Here is a 25021-nt window from a genome sequence, read left to right as displayed (position 1 = left end):
TAAACAGCAGTGGTCCAAGAACAGATCCTTGTGGCACACCACTAGTCACAGGCCGTCTTGTGGACTCTACTACTGAGTAAACTACTCTCTGATATCTCTCTGTCAACCACCCTCTTATCCATCTCATCAACCCTATATCCATCCTCATATGCAGCAATTTACTGAATTTGAATTCCATGTGGTATCCTGTCAAAGGCCTTAGCAGGGTCCAGCAGCAGTATAACTGTAAACCCATTACCCTTATCCAAGTCAGCCATCACTGTGTTATAATATGTGAGCAAGTTACTAAGGCATGACCTACCCTTCACAAAACCATGCTGTCCCCGATTCCTAATAATGATTCCTGTTATGCTGATTGGCCGATAATTTTCAACAGCAGCCTTGGAACCACCTTTATGCAGCGGAACTATTTTCCCCTCCTTCCATCCCCTTGGGACTGACCCAGACCCGAGGCTCAAATTAAACAAAATGGTCAAGGGCACTGACAATTCTTTAGCCGCTTCATGTACGACTCGAGCTTATATGCCATCCAATCCTACAGATGTATTGACATTGAGGTTCTTTAATAGACTAGTTACCTCTACTTCATTCATCACAATTCCAGTATAAGCTGTTGGTTCTTCCATTCCTGCAATGTCACCACCTGGACGATATACTGTTGCAAAGTGCTCGCTCAGTAACTCCACTATATCGACTGATTCGGTTACCTCCCAACCCTCAGCATTTTTTAAGATCATTCTGCCATGAACATTTTCCCCTTTACTTGCAACATATTGAAAAAACTGTTTGGGATTCTCTTTAGCCTGCATAGCCAATTTTCTTTCGTAATCCGCTTTTGCTTTTGCTTTTCTTACCACCCTTGTTACCATCCTGGCCTGAGCTTTATACTGTTCCTGCGCCTGCTGGTCACCTTTCTCCTTAAATTCCCCCCACAATTGTTTCTTTTTTTGCAGCGCAAGCTTAATAGTGTTATTCATCCATTTAACCCCTACTTGATTTATTATTCGGACTTTTGGTATACAGTCAGCCATTGCCTCCTGCAAACACTTCTTAACCACCTCCCATGCACTATCAACATCCAGCCCATGCAGTTTTACATGCCATGGTATTATCCTCATTTGTCATTTTTCTTGCTTAAAAGTTGATCTTGTAATGCTTTCTAAATGGAATATCCATATGCTTCCCACATCAGGATTGCACAATCTCTGTCCTGAATTGGAGACAGAACTATCACATCTCTTACTGAAACCACCTCTGACAATGTAATCAGATATAACACTCTTTGACCTGAAGTTCCTTCTGTCACATGCTGCTTAAGGAAATTGTTATGCAACAGCTCAATATATTCGGCTTCATTCTTTTCACGAGATTTCACCACTACCTTATCAATATATAGATAATTAAAGTCACCCCTGATGATTTATCATTTAGTACCCATTAAATTTATGTGGCAGTATGTTTGATCATCACTAGTAACTTATCCACCTTGTTCACTAGCAATCCCCATCATGGATTTGGTCTTTCTGCCTCACACTAAATAGCGTCAAACTGACTGTTGCAATGAAATCTTACTATTATTGCATTCATAGCTGTCTACCCTAATTGAACTCAAATGATCTGATATCATTAGCATCTCACTCCCTCCTCTCCAGTCATCTAGCTGTCCTAAAAATATTGTACCATTTACACTCAATAACCGTTAGTACATCTGCCTCCGAGAGCTAAGCTCACTAAGGTAACAATCTCAACTCACTTGTTCCTTATACTCCTTGCATTTGTGTACAGATATAATAAGTTACCTGTGTATTTTATTCTGCAGTCTGCATGACCCAGTTGAACAACTTTCGGATTTTTGTTCATGTCTAATGCTTCAGTTATGCAAACACCCATACCCAACTTAATAAGCCCAAATCTGATGAACAAACACACAATCTTCTTTTTATCAAAATTGCTTCCATTATTAGTCATGTTTGTATCATTAATTTAGTTGCATAACTTAACTCTTACACACAAATTTGCATCATTCCTCCCATCACAATTTCTTGACTCTCTGCATTTAAGGTTATGGTGTGAGTCGCTTGGAGAGACTGCTGCTGGAAGGTAGAGAAGTGAATAGAGAAAATGAATCAGATCGAGAGGGGAGTGATGTGGAAGAGCAGGAGAGTAAGACAGGAGAGATTGAAGAAGTGGAAATGAATGGAGAGGTGAGTGGTATGAGTATAGAAAATGAGAGAATGGGTGTGCAAGAGGAGCAGGGAAACGGGGAGGCCCAGGGTGGACAGGGATACACAGCGTGAGAAAGGTGGATGCTCCAAGAGGAGGTGAGAGCATGTGTAGGCAGGAAAGTAATGGGATGACCAGGGATCAAGAGGAAACAGATGTTGTTGCAAAGGGTTCTAAAATGAAGAAGCAGAAAGAGAAATGGCCCCAGTCCAGCATGGAGAGAGCACATCGAATGAATGGTATCAGTGGAACTAGCTGTAGATCCAGAAATGAGTTGTTGTGTTTGTATACCAATGCTAGAAGCATAAGAAACAAGGCGGATGAAATGGTTGCACTAATTGTGTCTGTGTACCCAGAGATTGTTGGAATAAGTGAGACATGGTTAGATGAGGACGACATCCTGACAGGAATAGAGATGGAAAGGTATGATGTGTTTTGTGAGGATAGAAGGGATAAAAAGGGAGGGGGAGTGCTATTGATGATAGAGAAAGAGTTATGTCCATACAAGGTAGAGATGCAAGAGGGAAATAGGGCCAGTGGTTTTGAGGCAGTATGGTGTGAGATAGAGGTGAATAGAATCAAATACTTGGTGGGATGTTGTTATAGACCTGGTAATGTGGATGGTGGTGATAGTGAAATGTATAGTCACATAAGCCAAGCAAATAAGAAAAGGGTGATCATTATGGGTGATTTTAATTATGGCAATATAGACTGGATTGAAGAGATAGCGACTGGAAGTAAAGAAAATGAGTTTCTTGAGTTTTTGAGGGATAACTACCTCAGACAGTATGTAACAGAGGGCACACGAGGATTAAGGGTCTTGGATTTGGTCATCTCATCGGAGGATGTAGTTATAAATGAGGTGTCAAATCATCCACCAATTGGTGAAAGTGACCATGAGGTGATTACCTGGGTGGTTGCCAGCAGTGCAAGGACCCCTGTGAAAAAAGGGTATATGTGGAACTACAAGGGCGGGGGGGTGATTATGAAGAGCTCAGGAAACAGCTTGCAGATGTAGCATGGAATGAGGAGTTAGCTGGAAAAGAGATCAATGCAGCTTGGGGGATTTTCAAAAACTATTTAGTAGATGCAATGTCTAAATGTATACCACGGGTGAGAAGGTTAAATAAGGTAGGTGTGAGATGGATGAATAAAGAGATTAAGCATGCAATACAGAAAAAAAAGGCATTGTGGAGGCAGCATAAGAGAAGTGGAAGTAACCAGTTTCATGAGGTCTACAAAGACCAGGCAAGGAGGGTGACTTGGTTGGTGAAAGTAGCTAAAGAGAGGTATGAACAGCAGTTAGCTAATGAAGCTAAAAAGAATCCTAGGGAGTTCTTTCGATATGTAGCCAGCAAAAGAAAGAATGATTATGGAAGGATGACATTGATTGGAGGAAATGGTATAAAGACAGCTGTTGCAGAATGTGTGGTGGAGATACTTAATGAGCAGTTCATAAAGATCTTTCAATCTTGTGAATGTGACTTCATGGAGAGATTAAGAGCAGTTGATGATGGGGAGGAGAGACTGACTGTAAGTGAGCCAGAGGTGTTTGGGGAGTTGAGTAAACTAGATGTAAATAAGGCTGTGGGGCTTGATAATATATCACCACGTATTCTGAAGGAATGTGCCAGAGAGTTGACACCTGCCTTGACATATTTTTTTAATACGAGTCTTGCACTCGGTCAAGTCCCTAAAGAGTGGAAGGAGGGCAAGATTTGCCACTTCATAAAGGAGGTGATCGAACTCAAGCATCAAACTATAGGCCTATCTGTGTGTCAGGTGTTGTGGTTAAGTTGTTGGAGAAGCTTGTGAGAACTAGGATCCAGAGTTGGGTTGACAACAATGGTATAATCTTTGATGGACAGCATGGATTTGCTAAAGGGAGGTCGTGTTTTAGTAATCTACTTACTTATTACAATAAAGTGACTGCTTCCTTGGACAGAGGAGAAGGATACACAGTAATATACTTGGATTTCGCAAAGGCTTTTGATGGAGTACCTCATGATAAGTTGACAGTCAAACTAGAGCAGATGGGGTTGGATGTTAGATTAGTGCATTGGATTGGAGACTGGCTATCTGATAGGTATCAACAAGTTGTGTATGGGGGTGCAATATCCAGGAAAAGGAAAGTCACTAGTGGAGTGCCTTAGGGGTCTGTTTTAGGGCCATTACTATTTAACTTATATATTAATGATATTGGTGAAGATTTGGATGGAGATATTCAGTTGTTTGCAGATGATGCAAAGTTGGGACGAACCATAAAGAGTAGTGAAGATGTTGTGGCCTTGCAAGAAGACTTGAATAAATTGAGTGATTGGGCAAGCAAATGGGGATGTGAGTTCAATGTTGCAAAATGTAAAGTTTTAAAATTTGGAAAACAAAGATGGGATGCAGAATTTATGCTTGGTGAGAATATATTGTTGGAAGTAGAGGAAATAAGAGATCTGGGAGTGATAGTGGATAAGGATCTGAAATTTAGGGGACACATCGCCAAAATTGTGAAGACAACACAAAGACTTCTGGGAATGATGCGGAGGACACTGACATGTAGAAGTAGGGAGATACTTGTTCCAATGTATAAGGCTTTGATTAGGCCACACTTGGACTATTGTGCCCAGATTTGGTCACCGGGTTTTCAGAAGGATGAGGAGATTTGGAAAGGGTCCAAAGGCGACTGACTAAGGTAGTTTCTGACCTCTGGAATGTTGAGTATGAGGAAAGATTGAAAAGATGTAATTTGCAGAGGCTCGTGGAGAGAAGGAAGAGGGGAGATATGAAAGAGACCTACAAGTTGGTAAGGGGTTGTTATAGGATCAATGGTGGAGAAGTTCTACAGAGAATAGTGGGAGATCAGGGGAGAACCAGAGGTCATCCCTGGAAACTGTATAAGGAGGGTGTGAGTAAGGGAGTGAGAGGCAGGTTTTTTTCGTGCAGAGTTGTGAGAGATTGGAATGCCTTGCCTGAGAGCGTAGTGTCTGCAAGTAGTTTGAATGTGTTTAAGACACGGTATGATGAGATGTGTGTGTAAGATAAAAGGACCTCCTAGATGAGTCTTTGACTCCATGAGGTCTTGTTTAATAATAATAATAATAATAATAATAATAAAGTCTCTCATACTAATAAGTAATTTCTTGAGGCTCCTGATACTAATTGCATTCGAGTGCAGATCATCCATCCTATGTAAAATCCCTTCTTCTTTCATTCTACACATCCAAGAACTCACACCCATTCTTTCTACACAGCCTATGCATCAAATTGTTTGCTATCATTATGCAATGGAATCACCCACTCTGCCCATCCTAATCAGCATTAGCTATTTTCATAGATTGTTTTTTAACAATCTCAATTACGTGACTTATATACTGTTCACTGCCATCACAGTCAAAACTTTTATGTCATCTCCCTTTTTAAGTTGTGCTACAAATATCTACAGTCACAACTCTAATCAAAGTTTGTCTGCTAGTGCCAATTCTAGCATTTTCTGCTTCAATCTTTGCCTAATTCTGCAGTGTTATATGTATATTATTGTTATCATCATAATCATCATCATCACATGCATCTTTTCTGGAGTTGAAGACTCATTATGAGAATCCCTTGCTAGCTATTCTTCATGGATGCCCTATCCTATTTCTCCTTAGACTCATTTATACTCATCTGTTGATTTCCAAGCAGAAATCTAGCAAATCTCATACAACTTCCAGAAGCAAACCCTTTTTCTCTCCCTTCTTGTCATGTGTATGGAAAAATTTCTTCTACATCTATTATTGCCACTAACTTCAACTCCTTTACCACTGTCAGTAATGAATCCTTAGCACATTATAATTTTCTTACAGTCAGTTTCATCAATGCATTACATAGTATGTAGTCTTTTCATCCCAAAAGTTCCTAACCTTATACTCAGCTACATTGAACTGATAATCATGATTATTTGCCCAAACATTAAATCATTCTGGAAAATGTACATCAATTTTATTAACTATATTAGACTTCCTAGTTTTGTATCATCAGCAAACAACTGGATATTCTGCCTCAGATCATTCCTATATTGTTAATGTACAGGTTAAATAGCAGCTGCTCAAGTATAGACCTTGTAGCACACCGCTATTCTGGTATCTGGAATATATTACTATCTGAAATCCAATGAATGAGGATACCAGTGTATCCTCATTCATTGGATTTCAGATAGTAATATATGTCTTTCATACTTTGCATAGTCTTTGTATAACACACTCTGCCATGAAGTGGCATGAAGCTGATGGACAACAGTTCATTAGTTTCATGTCCATCTTCCATTTGTTCTGGTTTACCTGATAAGGTTCTTTGTAGTTATCTTCTTAACGTCATTGCAAAATCTAACAATATCATAATATTATTGTAGTTTGTAAGTTGATATAGATCAACTCCACACGCACAGGAGGCTGCCAAGCCAATAGTACAGGGTGGCCCATAAGTCATGAAGAGGTTTAAACATTTAATAACTTTTATTTATAAATTATTTTTTACCCTTTTTTTTTCTTTATTTTTATTTTATTTTTTGTTATAATGAAATACAGAACCTCAAATTTTTTTTTATTAATTATGAAAAAACACATCATGTGAATGCCTTCCATTTTCTACTTTACAAAGATGGGCCCCTTCCAGGATATTCCATGACAGCTGCCAATGTTTCTGGCTGCAGTGCTCTAATTTCTGCACAGATGTTCTCTTTTAGCTGCTGGATTGTCTGGGGCTTGTTCATGTGCACATTTTTCTTCCAGGATATTCCATGACAGCTGCCAATGTTTCTGGCTGCAGTGCTCTAATTTCTGCACAGATGTTCTCTTTTAGCTGCTGGATTGTCTGAGGCTTGTTCACGTGCACCTTTTTCTTCAGATAATCTCATAAAAAGAAGTTAGGAACCTTCAGATCTGGAGACATTAAAATGATAGAAATATGTTTTTTGCATTAAAATAATCGGATGCTGGTTTTCAAAATAAAATTGCAAAGAGAGAGAATCTAAGACACACACACACACACACACAAAGTAGGATGATGAGCAGAATGATGTAAGGAAGGGTTGATCCAAGTTTCACACGAAAACCACTAATTAAATAAATATAGAAGTTAATTCTCCATTGTTGATGTTCATTAAGAAAATAAGAACAAGATAAATGTTATTAAGTATCATAGAATATGTGTAGAAGATTTAAAGAAAATATTCAATTTAGCTATGTAAGTTGTTATTATCCTTTATTTCTTCAGACTAATAAATCAAATGATATCCAGGAATATATTATCATTATTTTGTTTTACAGTATAAACGTACAGAGTGCATAACAAAACTAGAATATGTGAAACGAAAAGGGCATATCCTTGTTGGTTTAAGACCTGGCAATTATTCCATACAAATAAGGGCAACTTCTTTAGCTAATAATGGGAACTGGACCTCACCAGTTTATTTTTATATTCCAGATGTAAACGGTAAGTAATGTTATTAAGTTTTAAAATGACATATATTAGTATTGACAGTCATTAGATTGTATGTGTGCTGTTTTTCCCATTCCACCCTAAAACTTTAGTAAGTTTTAAAATGAAGTATCAGCTTACAGAGTATATAGATGTTTTTGTAACATAAAAGTACGAGGTAGAATCAAAAAGTTTCGAGACTAGCTCTGTTTACGAGAAATTACTTTATTTATCTACGTTTACGTGCTGTCACCTTCAAAATAGTTCCCTTGCATATCAATACAGTGCTCCCAGTGTTCTTGCCACTTCTGGAATGTGTCCTGGAAGTCTTCTTTTCAAAGCATGTCAAGCACCTTCTGCGATTCGTGCTGGATCTTCATCTTCGGAAAGAGGGCGAAGTCTGCAGGAGCCAAATCTGATGAGTAAGGTGGGTGCGGAAGTGAGGTCATGTTGTTTCTGGCGAAAAACTCACATGTGAGGAGAGCTCGGTGACAGGGCGCATTGTTGTCGTGAAACATCCAGTTTTTTGTGCTCCACAGATCTGGTCGCTTTCGCCGAATGTCCTCCCTCAGATGCCCTTAAAACCTGGCAGTAGAACTCGCTATTGATGGTCTGGCCCCTGAGGACGAATTCTCGATGCACAATGTGGCGAATGTCAAAAAAGACGATGAGCATACACTTAGTCGAGCTGCAGACCTGCCTCGTCATTTTCGGTCGTTGAGATGATGGTCTCTTCCACTGTGAAGACTGCTGCTTCGTCTCAGGGTCGTACCCGTACACCCAAGTTTCGTCACCAGTAATGATCCTCAACATGAAGGCTGGGTCATCCATGGCATGCTGACGGAGTTCTTGGCAGACTTTGACGCGGTGTTCCTTCTGCTCCTGGGTCAGCAGCCTGGGGATGAACTTGGCAGCAACACAGCACATGTTCAAATCACACGTGAGGATTGCCTGGACTGTTCCATATGACACACCAACAATGGCAGCAATGTTGTGGAGTGTTCTCTAATGATCCTCATGCACAAGCTGCCGAATGGTTTCAACATTTTTGGGAGTTGAGCTCGTTGAAGGTCTTCCTGATCTCTCATCGTCTTCCAGTGATGTTCTTCTGCTCTTGAAACACGCATGCCACTAAAAACACCTTGAACGACTCATTGCAGCATTGCTGTAAACTTGCCGAATCATGTCAAACATCTCTGTGGCAGATTTGTCCAGTTTCATGCAGAATTTCACGTTTGCTGTTTGTTCTAACTTGCTGTTCATGATGAAATTGCAGATGTGGTAACGCAGGTGTCAGAATAGCATCAGTTGCACAGCTTTCGATGTACATAGGATGATGTTTTTGGCACACTGACTTATGAAGGTAGGTGCTCCCTGTGACTGTGCGTGCAGCCTTGTGCTGCCACCTGTTGGTGTGTTACAAACCTAGTCTTGAAACCACCTTATATACTTTAAAAATTCCTAAATTGCATTTTAAAACATAATAATAAAAAAAGAGGGGATAAATAATATGGATTTCTCTTTATGTGTTGTAGAATATCTGCTATACTTTTTAGATATACCACAGTATTACTGTGGTATATCTAAAATTTCATAATAAACTTAATGCAAATCTTTATTAACTTAATCTGATATTAATGTTATTATTGTATGGATGAGAGCAGTGATATTAAAATATAAGTACATATATTATAATTGGGAGTTGACATTGTGATGTATGTTATGTGCAATAATTATTATTATTATTATTACATCCTCCATGGAGTCAGCAGACTCATTGTGGGAGGTTCATTCAACTGACAACATATTTATCATATAGAATCTTAAAGTCCTTAACACTCATTGCATTAACAACACATTCTGGTAATGCATTCCATTCACTGACAATTCTCCATGTAAAAAATCTACTCCTCGCACCCCTTCTTCACCACACTTTTACATAACTTTCTGATGGAAAGTTATGTAAAAGTTATGTAAAAGAGTTACATGATGAGATGGGAATGAATTCTGGTTCTTCCCCTCTCATCTTCTACTCTTTTTATAATCCCCTCTGGATTAATCTGATAAAATCCTCTCACTAATTTAAACATCTCTATCATATCACCTCTCTTCTTCCTATCCACCAAACTCTGCAATCCACATCTCTTCAACCGCTCTCTCCACAGCCAGCATTCCAAACGCCTGCTATTGTTTTAGTCACTCATCTGTCTCCACATCACATTGAAAACCAGGTGACCAGATCTGAGCACAACAGTCCAAGTGTGCCATATTCAGTGGCACAACTACTTCCTTATCCTTGAATGTTAGATTACTTCTTCTCATAGCTGCACTACGATGTGCAAGCTTTGCCACAATAACAATATGCCCTCTAAACTTCTGTCTACTCTCTGTCACTCACAAATCTCTAATCTCATCCACTTCCTACAGTGTGGCATCATTGACATAGTACACAGCCTTATATTTTTCATCCATAAAGAAATGTATGTAAGTGGCACGGAAGGCTTCTGTACGAAAGTCTGGCTTTGCCTTGGATTTTTTACAGTGGATGCATTGCAAAAACTGCTATATGTATGCACTGAAAAATATGAAAGATCTGTAGGTTGTTTGGGTAAACGACAAGAAGGAAAGTGTTAATGTATGTGAAAGTGTCTGGATAGAATAGAGCGACTAGAAATGGGATCAAACATCAGGACCATAGTCGAAGAGCTTCAGCAGGAGTTAATAAAAATGAAATGAAACATCTAGAAGAGGATATTAAACAGCTAAAGGATAGATTGGCTGATGATAAGGAGAAGGAGGAAGTTAATGGTATAAAGAAAGAATCAAGGGATAGTCATATGTCAATGTATGGGGACTTGATCATTAAAGGTGTGATTACTGGTGGAACAATAAAGCAAATAACTGATGTGTTGCAGAAAAGGAAATACCGGGTGTCAAAATTAGTGGTAGCCGTGGGCAGAAATGACATAGTTAGGGAGAAAAAGAAGAATGTTGATAGAAACTTGAGGAAGCTGTTGCAGCAGATAAAGAAGAATAGTATTATGGGGAAAGTCTTACGTATGTTGCCAAGATATGATAACAGTGAATTGAGCAGGAGAACAGAGATTAATGAATAGTACGATGGCTGAGTTGTGAGAGGCAAAGGTGGTTCAGTTTGTAAATCTGTGGAGTGAATTTGAAGGGAAGTTCAAATGGTATAAAGCTGATGGATTACATTTGAATGGGTTTGGTGTTGGGCATTTAGAAAGGCTATTGTTTTCTGAGAAGGCACAGAGTCAAGAAGTTAATGTAGCAAATGATTAGAGTCTATCTGTGAAACAGGATTGTGTAAATCAACAGATTGTACAGCAGGAAGAAGACAGATATTTTATTATTGTTATTATTATTATTATTATTATTATTATTATTACGGGCAACTCTAAAGAGTCCTTAGACTCATTGAGGGAGAACCTAACATCATGTCAAAAACTATTAAACATTCACATGGTATCTATCATACTTCGCCTTGAACTCATTCACAGTTATGGCACCCACAACAGACTCTGGCAGCTTATTCCACTCATTCACCACTCTCCAAGTAAAAAACTAGCTCTAACACCCTTGCTAATCACACTCTTGCCCAGTTTCCATGGATGGCCCCTAGTCCTCCCACCACCAGTCCTGTTCTCAAAAATGCTATCATCTTGGCCACTCGCCTCTGGATCCTCTCCACCTCCTCCCTATCAAGAAGAAACCCTGGCATCCAAATCTGGGCACAGTAGTCAAGGTGGGCTCTTATCAAGGCTCAATACAGAGGACCAATAACTTCCTTGTCTCTGCTCGTCAAAGTATTCTTCAGTAACCAAGTGATTTGATGAGCTCATTTAGCCACTTTTGCAATGTGTCCCCTAAACTTCAACTCCCTATCCACCAACACTCCCAAATCCCTGGCCTCATTTAATCTCCTGGAGTACAGTTCCACCAATGTGGTATACTGCTGCTAATCTTTTCACCCTAAAATGCATAACCTTACATTTTGACACATTAAATTGACATCCATTCTCTTTAGCCCAGTTCTCCAAACTATCCAAATCATTGTGCAAAATTTTGACATCATGTGCATTCACTATTGCTCTACCCAACTTTGCATCATCAGCAAACAAATGAACAGTTCCTCTCAGATCCTTTCCTATATCGTTAACGAACAAATTAAATAGCAGTGGTCCAAGAACAGAACCCTGCGGCACATCACTAGTCACAGGCCGGACTCTACTCCTGAATAAACTACTCTCTGATATCTCTCCATCAACCACTCTCCTATCCATCTCACAAACCATGTATCCATCCCAATATGCTGCAATTTACTGATTAGAATTCCATGTGGTATCCTGTCAAAGGCCTTAGCAAGGTCCTGCAGAATCACTGTAAACCCATTACCCTTATCCAGTTCAGCTGTCACTGTGTTATAAAACGTGAGCAAGTTAATAAAGCATGATCTACCCTTCACAAAACCATACTGTCCCCATACATTTTCATCTATCCATTCCTGTATTTTCTTCTTGACTACTTTCTCCAAGACCTTGACAACGACTCCTGATATGTTGATTGGTCGGTAATTTGCAACAGCAGTCTTGTAACTGACTTTATGCAGTGGAACTATTTTCTCCTCTTTCCACCCCCTCCAAACTAACCCAGACCCGAGACACAAATTTAATAAAATGATCAAGGGCACTGACAATTCTTTTTAGCCACTTCACGTACGTCATGAGCTGGTATACCTTCCAATCCCACAGATGTATTCACATTACGATTTTGTAATAGACTACTCACCTCCACTTCATTCACCACAGTTCCTATATCAGCTGTTGGTTCCTTCATTCCTGCAATATCACCACCTGGATGATATTCTCTTGCTAAGTGCTCGCTCAGTAATTCCATTATATCAACTGAATCAGTTACCTCCCTACTATCGGCATTCCTTAAAATCATTCTGCCGTATACATTTTTTCTTTTGCTTGCAACATATCTAAAAAACGTTTTGGGATTCTCTTTAACTTGTGTGGCAAATTCCCTTTCATAATCTGCTTTTGCTTTTCTTACCACACTCGTTACCCTTCTGGCCTGCACTTTATACCGTTCGTGTGCCTGAAGGTCACCTTTCTCCTTAAATTCCCTCCACAGTTGTTTCTTTTTTTGCAGCTCAAGCTTAATAGTGGTATTCATCCATTTAACCCCTATTTGATTTACTATTCGGACTGTAGGTATACAGTCAGCCATTACCTCTTGCAAACGGTCCTTAACCACCTCCCATGCACTATCAGCATCCAGCCCTTGCAGTTTTGCATGCCATCGTACTGAACCAAGCAATCCCCTAAGCTTGTCATACTTACCAACCCGATAATTCCACATGTACCCTGTCTTAATTGAAAATTCCACACATTTAGCCAACTCCCAGGTCAAGACCCTATGATCACTCTTACCAATTGGTGTCAACGTGGTCATATTCATTATATTCAAATTCTCAGATGCAATTACTAGGTCAAGCACTCTCGAACCCCTAGTGTTTTCCATTACATGCTGTCGCAGATAGTTATCCCTTAATAACTGCATAAAATCCAATTCCTTCCTCCCATGTGTCCTCTTCTCTTTCCAATCAATGTTACCATTGTTGAAATCTCCCATAATAATTACCCTCCTTCCACTCATTGCGTCTATTTGCTTATGCATACTATCTCCACCATATATTCCATCAGCTGGTCTATAGCAGCACCCAACTGTATATTTTGTTCTGTTAGTCTCAATCTCACACCAGATAGCCTCATCAATTCTGCAGTTCAACATGTATTCTCCTTGGCTGCAGTTCTTCAGCTATAATCAATAACACTACTCTCCCCATTTTATTCTCTATGTCCCTCCTAAACCCACTATACCCCTCACATTCTATCCCACTAGCTATATCGTCCTCTGTCAGCCATGTTTCATTAATGCCAATAACCTGTGGCCAGGAAGTGTCAACCAAGGCTGAAAATTCTTTGAGGTTGAAGATGTGGCTGCAGCAGCACAAGCTGGGTATCTTCAGTTATTTGCTGATGATGCAAAGTTGGGAAGAATTATAAGTAGCACTGCTGATGCTGAATCCCTTCAGGAAGATTTAAATAGACTATTTACTTGAACAAAAGAGAGGGGTTATAGTTTTAATATCAATAAGTGCAAGGTGTTGCATTTTGGGTTACAGACACACTCTAACACACTCATCACCTTATCTCAAAATGCAAGTAAATTACTGAAACAGGACCTACCCTTTACAAATCCATGCTGACCTTCATAACAAATGCCATGTCCGTCAACCCAATTTTGTATTCTATTCCTTATCAATCTCTCCAACACCTTGACCACAACTGCAGTTATGCAGACTGGCCAGTAGTTGGAGACTTATGTCTTAGAATCATGTTTGTGGAGTTGTACTATTTTGCTTTCCTTCCACTCCATAGGAACCCTGCCCACTGCAAGACTTTCATTAAATAATCGGGTCAAGGGCATATCCAACTGTGGTGTGCATTCCTTAAGAATATGTTGTGATATGTCATCCTTTCCCACTGCCTTATTCACATCTAATACAACCAACATCTGATACACCTCTGTTTCATCACCTTGTGCTGCTGCAACCACATATTCAACTCATATCCATCTTCCCCCTGCTGTACAATCTGTTGATTTGTGCAATCCTGTTTCACAGATAAACGTAATCATTTCCTACATTAACTTTTTGACTCTGTGCCTTCTCAGAGAACAGTAGCCTTTCTAAATGCCCAAAACCAAACCATTTCAAACGTAATCCATCAGCTTTATACCATTTGAACTTCCCTTCAAATTCACTTCACAGATTTACAAACTGAACCGCCTTTGACTCTCACAACTGAGCCATCATACTATTCATTATCTCTGCTCTCCTTCTCAATTCACTGTTATCATATCTTGGCAACACATGTACTACTTTCCCAATAACACTATTCTTCTTTACCGGCTGCAACATCCTGAAGTTTCTATCAACATTCTTCTTCTCCCTAACTAAGTCAATTCTGTCCATGGCTACCACTAATTTTGATACCCGGTATTTCCTTTTCTGCAACACATCAGTTATTTGCTTTATTGTTCCACCAGTAATCACACCTCTAATGATCAAGTCCCCATACATTGATATATGACTAGTCTTTGATTCTTTCTTTATAACTTCCTCCTTCTCCTTATCATCAGCCAGTCTATCCTTTAGCTGTTTAATATCCTCTTCTACATGTTTCATTTCATTTTCATTAACTCCTACTAAAGCTCTTCGACTATGGTCCCAATGTTTGATCCCATTTCTAGTCACTCTAATCTATCCAGACCCTTTCACATACATTAACGCTTTCCTTCTTCTCATTTACCCAAACAATCCACAGATCTTTCACATTTTTCAGTGTATACATATAGCAGTTTTTGCAACGCATCCACTGCGAAAAATCCAAAGCAAAGCCAGACTTTCATACACTCCTACTAAGAGCCTTCCGTGCCACTTACATATGTTTCTTTATGGACCATCTTTAGAAGCTAAAGTAGTACAACAAATAAGTAGCAAAACATGTTATAGACAATAATAAAATTTCAACAACACCACCACTGAAGGATACTTGTATCCAAATTGAAAAGAATGCAGCACAATTTGCGATGAAAAGCAACACTGTACACTAATTAAAAACACTTTTTTTTAACACAGCTCAAAGCTACCCCTATGCTCACTTGCGACACTAGAACCACCATATCATAATAATATATAAGCCTCTAAGAAATATGTTAGATATAGGAGGCCCACTACTTCTATCAGTATTTTCAGTAGAGTGACATGTTTCTCGTTGAGTGAAATATCCTGCAATTAAACTGATACAAATCAAAATTGCTATCATTGTCATATTTATGCAGGCCATTGTTCATATTTGGTTATCATAAAGGTTCTGATATACTGTGCCTCTTTCCATCATGAGATCAGGTTGTATTTACAGTTAGCAACAGCTCTTACAAGTTCACTGCGGTGTATATTGTTTTTTCCCTTCAGTCATTTCTGACCCTATGTGACTTTGTAGGCATTGCCACGAAGTGTTCCTGGTGAGATTTTTACAGGATAGTTCACCATTGCTTTCCCCAGCCCCCTAGTTTTATCCGGGCTAGGCATGTGGCTGGAAGGTATTCATCACTCTAATCCATGTGTGTTCACAGGGCTGATTTGCCTGTTCTGGTGGACGAAAAACCCGAGTTTCTGAGTGAAAACTCCCCCCCCCCACCTATCTCTGTATGACTGGCTAACTAACTCACCTTTCATCGAAAGAGACCAATTAAAGGTTCCTCATGTCACTGACAGGAATCGAACCCAGTTCTTTCTGATCAAAGGGCTTTGTCTACACTGAGTGAGCTATGGAGGCTCACTGCAATGTATATGATAAAAATAAACATTAAAAAAAAAATTATCCAAAAGATTTGAATGAAAACATATGACTTATTAAAACACTTAAGGAATTGAACAACGTAGTTAAGGATATAAATTAAATTATACTTTAATAAATATTTTCCTATATTTCGGCAATGTCACATTGCCACCTTCTAAAGGAACTTACAAAAAAAGCACATGCACGTAGGCACTACAAACACAGTAACTGGGAATGAAGAGATGAAGCTATTGTTCTCCTAAAAGTCCTGATGGTGCCCTCTAGCGGGCTAAGTAGGTGTTCTTGGCCGTTGGGCTGAAGGTCTGCTGATGTAAGCCTCCCAAATTTGGGGCAGTCGCATACAACCAAATTTGTTGAGGTTTGGAGAATTTCTTAGGGCTGAGGCTGATTCCATAAATAGTGTTTCGTATTTGTATTTGCTACGGTCTATTACTGTAGCTTTCTTCCACCGTATTCTGTGGCGTGTATCCAGAGCATGGTCTGTAAGACCAGAATGGCTGTACTTGTGAAACCGGATGTAGTCCTTATGTTCAGAAATTCTGATATTCGCTGTCCTGCCTGTTTGGCCAAAGTAAGACAGATTACAACTGCAAGGGACCTGGTATACACCAGGTAGGTCTAGGGGAAGTGGTTGGTCTTTAGTGGAGCGGATAAGGGATGCCAATTTTCTGTAAGGTTTGTAACAGGAGGTCAGGACATGCTTTTTTAAGAATTTGGTAATCTTTTCCGAGGTGCCTCGGATTTAGGGAATGGTGATGGATTTAGAGTAATCCTTGTTGTGGAGGGGGGGGGGGATCTGTGGTTTGTAGGTGCTAATATTTTTTGGACTTTTTTGGGGGGTTAGCCATTGGCTGAGAAAGTGTTGAGGATGTGATTTAGTTCAGTGTTTAGGGCCAAGTCGTTTGAACAGATTAGTTTAGCCCTGTTGTATAGTGTTTTTACTACTCCATATTGTTGTGAGGGGGTAGGGTGGGATTGTTGGTGAATGTATCTGCCTGTATGGGTGGGTTTTCTGTAAACTGAGAAAACCAAGGTTCCATTCGGCTGGCAGGTGACTAGTGTATCTAGGAAAGGGAGGCTGTTTTTTTCCTCTTTTTCCAGGGTGAATTTGATTCTGGGGTATTGGTTGTTTAAGTGTGTTAAGAAGGAGAGAAGTTTTTCAGAGCCATGTGGCCAAATAGCGAACACATCATCAACGTAGCGAAGCCATATTGTTGGTTTTTGTGGGGCAGAGGCTAAGGCTTTTTCTTCAAAGGTCTCCATAAAGAAATTGGCCAAGGGTGGGGAGAGTGGTGAACCCATGGCTGTCCCCTCTATTTGTTTGTAGAATTTTCCTTACCAAACGAAATAGCCTGAGTTCATTGTGAACTGAAATAAGGCTGAGATATCGGGAGAAAATTTAGCTTGGATTAGCTCTAGAGTTTCCTTGAGTGGGACATTTGTGAATAAAGAGGAGACGTCAAAGCTGACCATTATGTCAGTATGTTGGAGTGTAAGGTTTTCTATGCTGGCTTTGAAATGGGCTGAGTTTTTTATGTGTGATGGTGTGTTGCCAGTATAGTGTGTGAGCTCTTTGGCCAAATGTTTAGCTAATTTGTATGTGGGGGAATCAATGCCATCCACTATGGGACGTAATGGCACATTTTCTTTATGTATTTTTGGGAGTCCGTAAATACGGGGGGGGGGGGGGGGTATAGAGTTAAATGACTTTAATCTGTTGGTAACTTCTACAGGCCAAGAAGTGACTCTCTTATGGAGCCTGTGAAGTTTTCTAATTTGAGAGTTGGTGGGATTGTAATTGATGGGAAGGTAAGTAGCCTTATCTAAGAGAAGAGCATTCAGCTTACCTGTGTAGTCCTTTTGGTTAACGACTACAGTTGCGTTTCCCTTATCCGCTTTGGTGATAACTATTTCTTTATTATTCTTCATTTCCTGTAGAGCTTTATATTCCTTGTTGGATATGTTGGATTTTGGTGGGACTGCTTTGGAAAGGACACAGGCTACATCCAGTCTCACACTGTTGGCGACTTGATGTGGAAGGTGGCGGATTCCGCTTTCGATCTGGATCATAATATTCTCACTGGGTATTTTTTTGGGAGCAATCGCGAAGTTGTGGCCACGTGACAGCACGTTGATTGCTTCAGGCTTCAGGGTGACTGAAGAAGGGTTGATTACGGTATTGGTAGCAAGTTTTGGAAGGACGGTAGAGTTCTTTTTTAATTTTTCGAATTTTTTCATCTGTCGGCCTCGTATTTTTTTAAATTCTTTGTCGGCAGTTGTACATGAGACGTCACGTAAAATCAACCAAAGTTCGTGGTTTAGAGTGCACGAAAGCTCATCTTCGACGGCACGAATAGCTTCGTTAATGTCCGCTAATAGAAAACGCGTGGCGGTGATTTGTTCGCGTAGTAACGCGTAGCTGGCGCGGTTATATATTCGAAGAGCTTTTTTTGAAACAAAATGGTGCTTTAATTTTACCCAGTTCGGGATTACTTTATTATCCCGGCAGCGTTTCAGGAAAGTTAGACGATTTAATTGTCTAGACAGCTTCAACTTCAATTTACCCTATTGGCGGGCCTTCCATGCGACTGTATCTCCGTGGATGATGTTGATTCTCGTAGACAGGCTTATACGTTGGTTATGCATTATTAAAACACTTAAGGAATTGAACAACGTAGTTAAGGATATAAATTAAATTATACTTTAATAAATATTTTCCTATATTTCGGCAATGTCACATTGCCACCTTCTAAAGGAACTTACAAAAAAAGCACATGCACGTAGGCACTACAAACACAGTAACTGGGAATGAAGAGATGAAGCTATTGTTCTCCTAAAAGTCCTGATGGTGCCCTCTAGCGGGCTAAGTAGGTGTTCTTGGCCATTGGGCTGAAGGTCTGCTGATGTAAGCCTCCCAAATTTGGGGCAGTCGCATACAACCAAATTTGTTGAGGTTTGGAGAATTTCTTAGGGCTGAGGCTGATTCCATAAATAGTCTTTCGTATTTGTATTTGCTACGGTGTATTACTGTAGCTTTCTTCCACCGTATTCTGTGGCGTGTATCCAGAGCATGGTCCGCAAGACCAGAATGGCTGTACTTGTGAAACCGGATGCAGTCCGGTTTCACAAATACAAATATGAAAGACTATTTATGGAATCAGCCTCAGCCCTAAGAAATTCTCCAAACCTCAACAAATTTGGTTGTATGCGACTGCCCCAAATTTGGGAGGTTTACATCAGCAGACCTTCAGCCCAATGGCCAAGAACACCTACTTAGCTCGCTAGAGGGCATCATCAGGACTTTTAGGAGAACAATAGCTTCATCTCTTCATTCCCAGTTACTGTGTTTGTAGTGCCTACGTGCACGTGCCTTTTTTTGTAAGTTCCTTTAGAAGATGGCAATGTGACATTGCCGAAATATCGGAAAATATTTATTAAAGTATAATTTAATTTATATCCTTAACTACGTTGTTTAATTCCTTAAGTGTTTTAATAATGCATAACCAACGTATAAGCCTGTCTACGAGAAAACATATGACGTAAGAGTAATAATCTCCATGATTTGGAACATCCTTCTTGCAGGAAATTTTTTTGCATGGATTTTTATACTTAAAAAGAACGTTTTTTTTTACCCTTACTTTCTTCTGACTAAATTTCTGTAAAATAATAATTAGTAAAAATAGAATTGGAACAATGGCTATAACCTTATATAACCTTGTATGGAAAGTAAATTACATTTGGCAACAGTTATGCTTTCCTTTTCATCCTTATTTTACCCACATGTGAAAACAAGATGTATAATTAGAAATATATATACGTTTGCACAAGAATAATGTTTAATTTGCCAAATATTTCGGTCTGAATATTACAAATCATCTTCAGTGGTGACATAGGAATAGTTTTAAAAAAACAAAGTGGAATACGAACAATTGATCATTCACACATAGAACGAGCCGCGTGATGTCATATCGCTAAGTATTAGAAGAGTAAACGTTTTTAAAGTCATAATTAAAGATATTAATTCAGAAGTTCATATAATAATCTTAAATAATATTATTCTAATATACGAAATTTACAAAAAAATAAAATAAAAAATAAATTAATGTGTTACCCTGATTAAACTTTCCCAAAATTTTGATATAGATATACAGACATTACGATTCAAGTTAGGACGTTGAAGTAAGGCCTCCACACTTTCTTTAAATAAACATTGAAATCTGTAGCGACATCTATGTAGGAGGAGAGTCTTGGACCAAAGGATGTTGTGGCTTGTTTCTAATCCATGCTGAGCTAATCCAGATTTCTCAGGTTTGTTGTGTTGAATTGATGACTGATGCTCTTGAATTTTTTTTTTTTTTTTTCTATAAAACGTCCAATTTGTCCAAAGCAGGAAAGATTACAATTACAAGGAACTTGATACACACCAGGTAGAGAAAAGTTTGAGCGTTTATCTTTAGATGAAGGAAAATGGGTGGATAATTTGTTAATAGGTGTATAAGTGGCTGTTAAATCATATTTCTTCAGAATTCTTGAAATTCCAGAAATGTAAGGAATTGGAAGTCGACATATCGAATCTTTGCTGTTCTGTGTTGGATTGTAAGAATCGAAAAGATGTTGTGTACTCTTTTCGGAGAAGCTTTTTTTGAAAAGTTTCATGTGATGTTTGATAGTCGAAAGTTCTTTCTGTAATAAATGAGAATTTGAACAGTTAGTTTTGGCTCGTCGGATTAAACATTTTAAGATTCCTGTTTTTTGACAAGGATGATGAGCAGATTCTTTGAGAATATAACGACCTCTGAAAGTTGGTTTTCTGTAAACTGTTGTTGTAAGAATACCAGAAGGTGAATGGATGAGAAGGATGTCTAAAAAAGATAACGTTTTGTCTTTTTCAACCTCCCAGGTTTTATGGTCTACCAAAAATACACAAGTCAGATATTCCTCTTCACCCTATAGTGGATTGTATTGATTCTCCTACTTATCGCATAGCCAGATATCTATCTAAATTATTGAAATCACACATTGGCAACTCATGCTCTTTTTTGAAAAAATCTTCTGATTTCTTAAATAAATTGAAAAACATACTTTATAACCTACAGATCTTATGGTTATCATTGATATAGAATCTTTATATACGAATGTACCTCTCAGAGAGACCTTAGAATTACTTGCTGACATCTTCCCACAATATATTATAAAGTTATTTGATTTCTTAATATACTCTGGATATTTCTTATGTCAAAACAAATTTTACAACCAAGTGGAAAGAACAGCCATGGGAAGTCCACTATCTCCTACTCTTGCCAACTTTTATTTAGAACATCTAGAAGAAGTCCTGTTCTCATCTATATTCCCTCACCCATCCTTTTGGGTTAGATATATAGATGACATCTTTGCTGTATGGCCTCACAACAGAGACTCCTTACCTTCCTTTTTAAGCAGTATCAGTTCCTTACATCCTCATATAAAGTTTACCATGGAGATTGAAAAAGACAACAAGTTATCTTTTTTAGACATCCTTCTCATCCGTTCACCTTCTGGTATTCTTACAACAAGAGTTTACAGAAAACCAACTTTCACAGGTCATTATATCTGGCTATGCGATAAGTAGGAGAATCAATACAATCCACTATAGGGTGAAGAGGAATATCTGACTTGTGTATTTTTGGTAGACCATAAAACCTGGGAGGTTGAAAAAGACAAAACGTTATCTTTTTAGACATCCTTCTCATCCATTCACCTTCTGGTATTCTTACAACAACAGTTTACAGAAAACCAACTTTCAGAGGTCGTTATATTCTCAAAGAATCTGCTCATCATCCTTGTCAAAAAACAGGAATCTTAAAATGTTTAATCCAATGAGCCAAAACTAACTGTTCAAATTCTCATTTATTACAGAAAGAACTTTCGACTATCAAACATCACATGAAACTAAATGGCTTCTCCGAAAAGAGTACACAACATCTTTTTGATTCTTACAATCCAACACAGAACAGCAAAGATTCAATACGTCGACTTCCAATTCCTTACATTTCTGGAATTTCAAGAATTCTGAAGAAATATGATTTAACAGCCACTTATACACCTATTAACAAATTATCCACCCATTTTCCTTCATCTCAAGATAAACACACAACCTTTTCTCTACCTGGTGTGTATCAAGTTCCTTGTAATTGTGATCTTTCCTACTTTGGACAAATTGGATGTTCTATAGAAAAAAAAAGAAAAAAAAAAGAATTCAAGAGCATTAGTCATCAATTCAACACAACAAACCTGAGAAATCTGGATTAGCTCAGCATGGATTAGAAACAAGCCACAACATCCTTTGGTCCAAGACTCTCCTCCTACATAGATGTCGCTACAGATTTCAACGTTTATTTAAAGAAAGTGTGGAGGCCTTACTTCAACGTCCTAACTTGAATCGTAATGACTGTATATCTATATCAAAAATTTGGGAAAGTTTAATCAGGATAACACATTAATTTATTTTTTATTTTATTTTTTTGTAAATTTCCTATATTAGTATTAGTATAATTATATGAACTTCTGAATTAATATCTTTAATTATGACTTTAAAAACGTTTACTCTTCTAATACTTAGTGATATGACATCACGCAGCTCGTTCTATGTGTGTGAATGATCAATTGTTTGTATTCCACTTTGTTTTTTTAAAACTATTCCTATGTAGCCACTGAGATGGTCTGTAATATTCAGACCGAAATATTTGGCAAATTAAACATTATTCTTGTGCAAACATGTATATATTTCTAATCATTATGTCACAAGTATCATTAAAAAATCAAGATGTATAATTTCTTGTCAAGTATAATTCACTTTTCTTTTTGGTGATGAAACTTGCTATAAATATCTAAATATTTTCATAGTTAGACTATATATATATATTGAGGCAGTTGACTTCATGTTGTGTTGCCCTAGTATCCTCTTATGCATAGCACACTCCCTTCTTCAATGTATATAATGCCAATTAAGGAAAAGTCACTCCAGACTGTTTAAACTATTATTGAGGTGAAAAAGTGAAGGGGATTAATCATTGATGCAGACTATATAAAGGGCAGGAAAGCCAATGGTGCTGAGGGAAAGAAAAGATGGATGGATAGTAGAATTAGAGGAAATGTCTCAGTTCCTTTATATCATCAAAAAATCTGGTGTGTACAAGATTTCCTGTACCTGTGGTTAGACTACATAAGGACAGGAAGGCAGGCAGGCTAGGAGAAATACACAAGTCTGAACACATTCAAGGACACAGAGAATGCACACAAACACAAATCAGAACTGGCAGCGGCAACACATACAAACAAAACATCGAGTTTTATGGTAACAAACCAAAATGCTCCCCATAGATTTTTCTCAAGAGTGTTCAAGGAATCAGCTGAATTGATCAAATATCCACAAAATAACAAGAAATGATTTTACATCATCTGGTCTTCTCTAATTCAACACAACATGCACATTGTTACTAGTAGTTGGCAGCATACCATGTACAAGCAAACAACTTCATAGCAAACAAAGTTGTTTCCATTGTTATTTCTATTTTCAAATATTTCACTATGTACATTACCTGTTATAATCTGTTTTTTAGTTTATGCACTCATTTTTCCTGATATTGTTAAACAAGAATTTTTATGAAACTAGCAGTACTCATTACATAGGCAAAGTGGATGTTGCGGAGCTTCGTGAATAGGAGGAAGGGGGGGGATATGATTTAGACACATAAGCTAGTAAGGGGTTGCTATCAGGTTGCCATGGATTAGAATTTTCATAGAATGGGAGTGTGTGGGGGGGAGGGGGGGGAGTAGAATAAGAGGCCATGAGTGTATTGTGAATGTAGACACATTGAATCAGCTTAAAGCACGATTGGATGAGCATTGTGTAAAATAGTGTGTACCTCCTATGAGGAGTCTATGACTCCATGGATGTCAGATTTTAATAATAATAATTATTATTATTATCATTATTTCAGAGCCAAATATTTGTCGAAACTATGAAAGTTTCATAAATTGACCAGAAAGCTTACAAAAATACAATCCACAGCATTGGAGTTGCCTTAGCTTGCAAAGACATGAGCACTGCCTAAGCATCCATATATGTGCCTTTTATTAGTGCATTTTGTAAAGGTTTCACTGACAGCTATTTTGAACTGGTTGGTTCTCTTCAGAGACCAGGCAGAAACCTTAAGAGAGCAAAAATTCTCATTCAGTACTAAGGAAATCAAATGTCAGAGAAAATTATTCTCTCCCATTTGTTTCTTTTATGTGAAAGAATACTGCAAAAACATTTATAAGAAATAATATTCTTGTTCCTGCATGGGTAAAATAATGTTGAAAACAAGAATTAATTTCTTGTTAAGTTTTGTAATTTTGATAATAAATCATTGCAATATAATGACAATTCATCAAATTATTAGAAACAATTAAAAGAGCAAGCAGTATGGAACATGATAGACACATCTGGAATAGATGATGCCAACATGAATAATATGATCTAAAGATAAATATAAAATAAAATAAATAAATAAATGTGTCTTATGAATAACTACTTCCATCATCCATGTGACAGGCATGGAATGAGTCTTATTCTAATTTAGTCTATGAATTCTTTCCAGTATTTCTTAAACAACATAGATTTGAAATAGTAAGCACCATCATTTGGATCCACTGAATTGTATATGTAGATAAGACATGGTCAACTATGCCAAATTTCACATGTACAAGAAATTATGTATAATCCATATGTTCTTTCCTTCTTACAGCAGTAGATCCAGTCATTTTGGTTTATATTAAACTAAAGTTTTGCTCTAACATGGTAGTCATTATTATTATTATTCCTGATACCTCCAAGGAGTCCAAAGACTCATCGCAGGAGGACACCTACAACT

At 38.2% G+C, this 25021-nt stretch overlaps 1 protein-coding gene across 3 annotated transcripts in view; it reads left to right on the top strand.

The window, feature by feature from the left end:
• The window catches only part of LOC150100615 (insulin-like peptide receptor), a 782259-nt gene that overhangs the window by 542840 nt on the left and 214398 nt on the right, over positions 1–25021 (top strand). For all 3 annotated transcript variants that reach the window (XM_090401273.1, XM_090401271.1, XM_090401272.1), the window contains exon 17: positions 7521–7686. In XM_090401273.1, the coding sequence (XP_090257399.1) occupies positions 7521–7686 (166 nt within the window). The remainder of the gene's footprint in view (positions 1–7520; positions 7687–25021) is intronic.

Source organism: Typopeltis vanoorti, chromosome 12 (assembly GCF_054136105.1).
Source record: "Typopeltis vanoorti isolate ZY-2024b chromosome 12, IOZ_Tvanoo_1.0, whole genome shotgun sequence".
NCBI lineage: Eukaryota > Metazoa > Arthropoda > Arachnida > Uropygi > Thelyphonidae > Typopeltis > Typopeltis vanoorti.
Note: the sequence above shows the minus strand (reverse complement) of the source record. Positions and strands in the feature narration are given on the sequence as shown.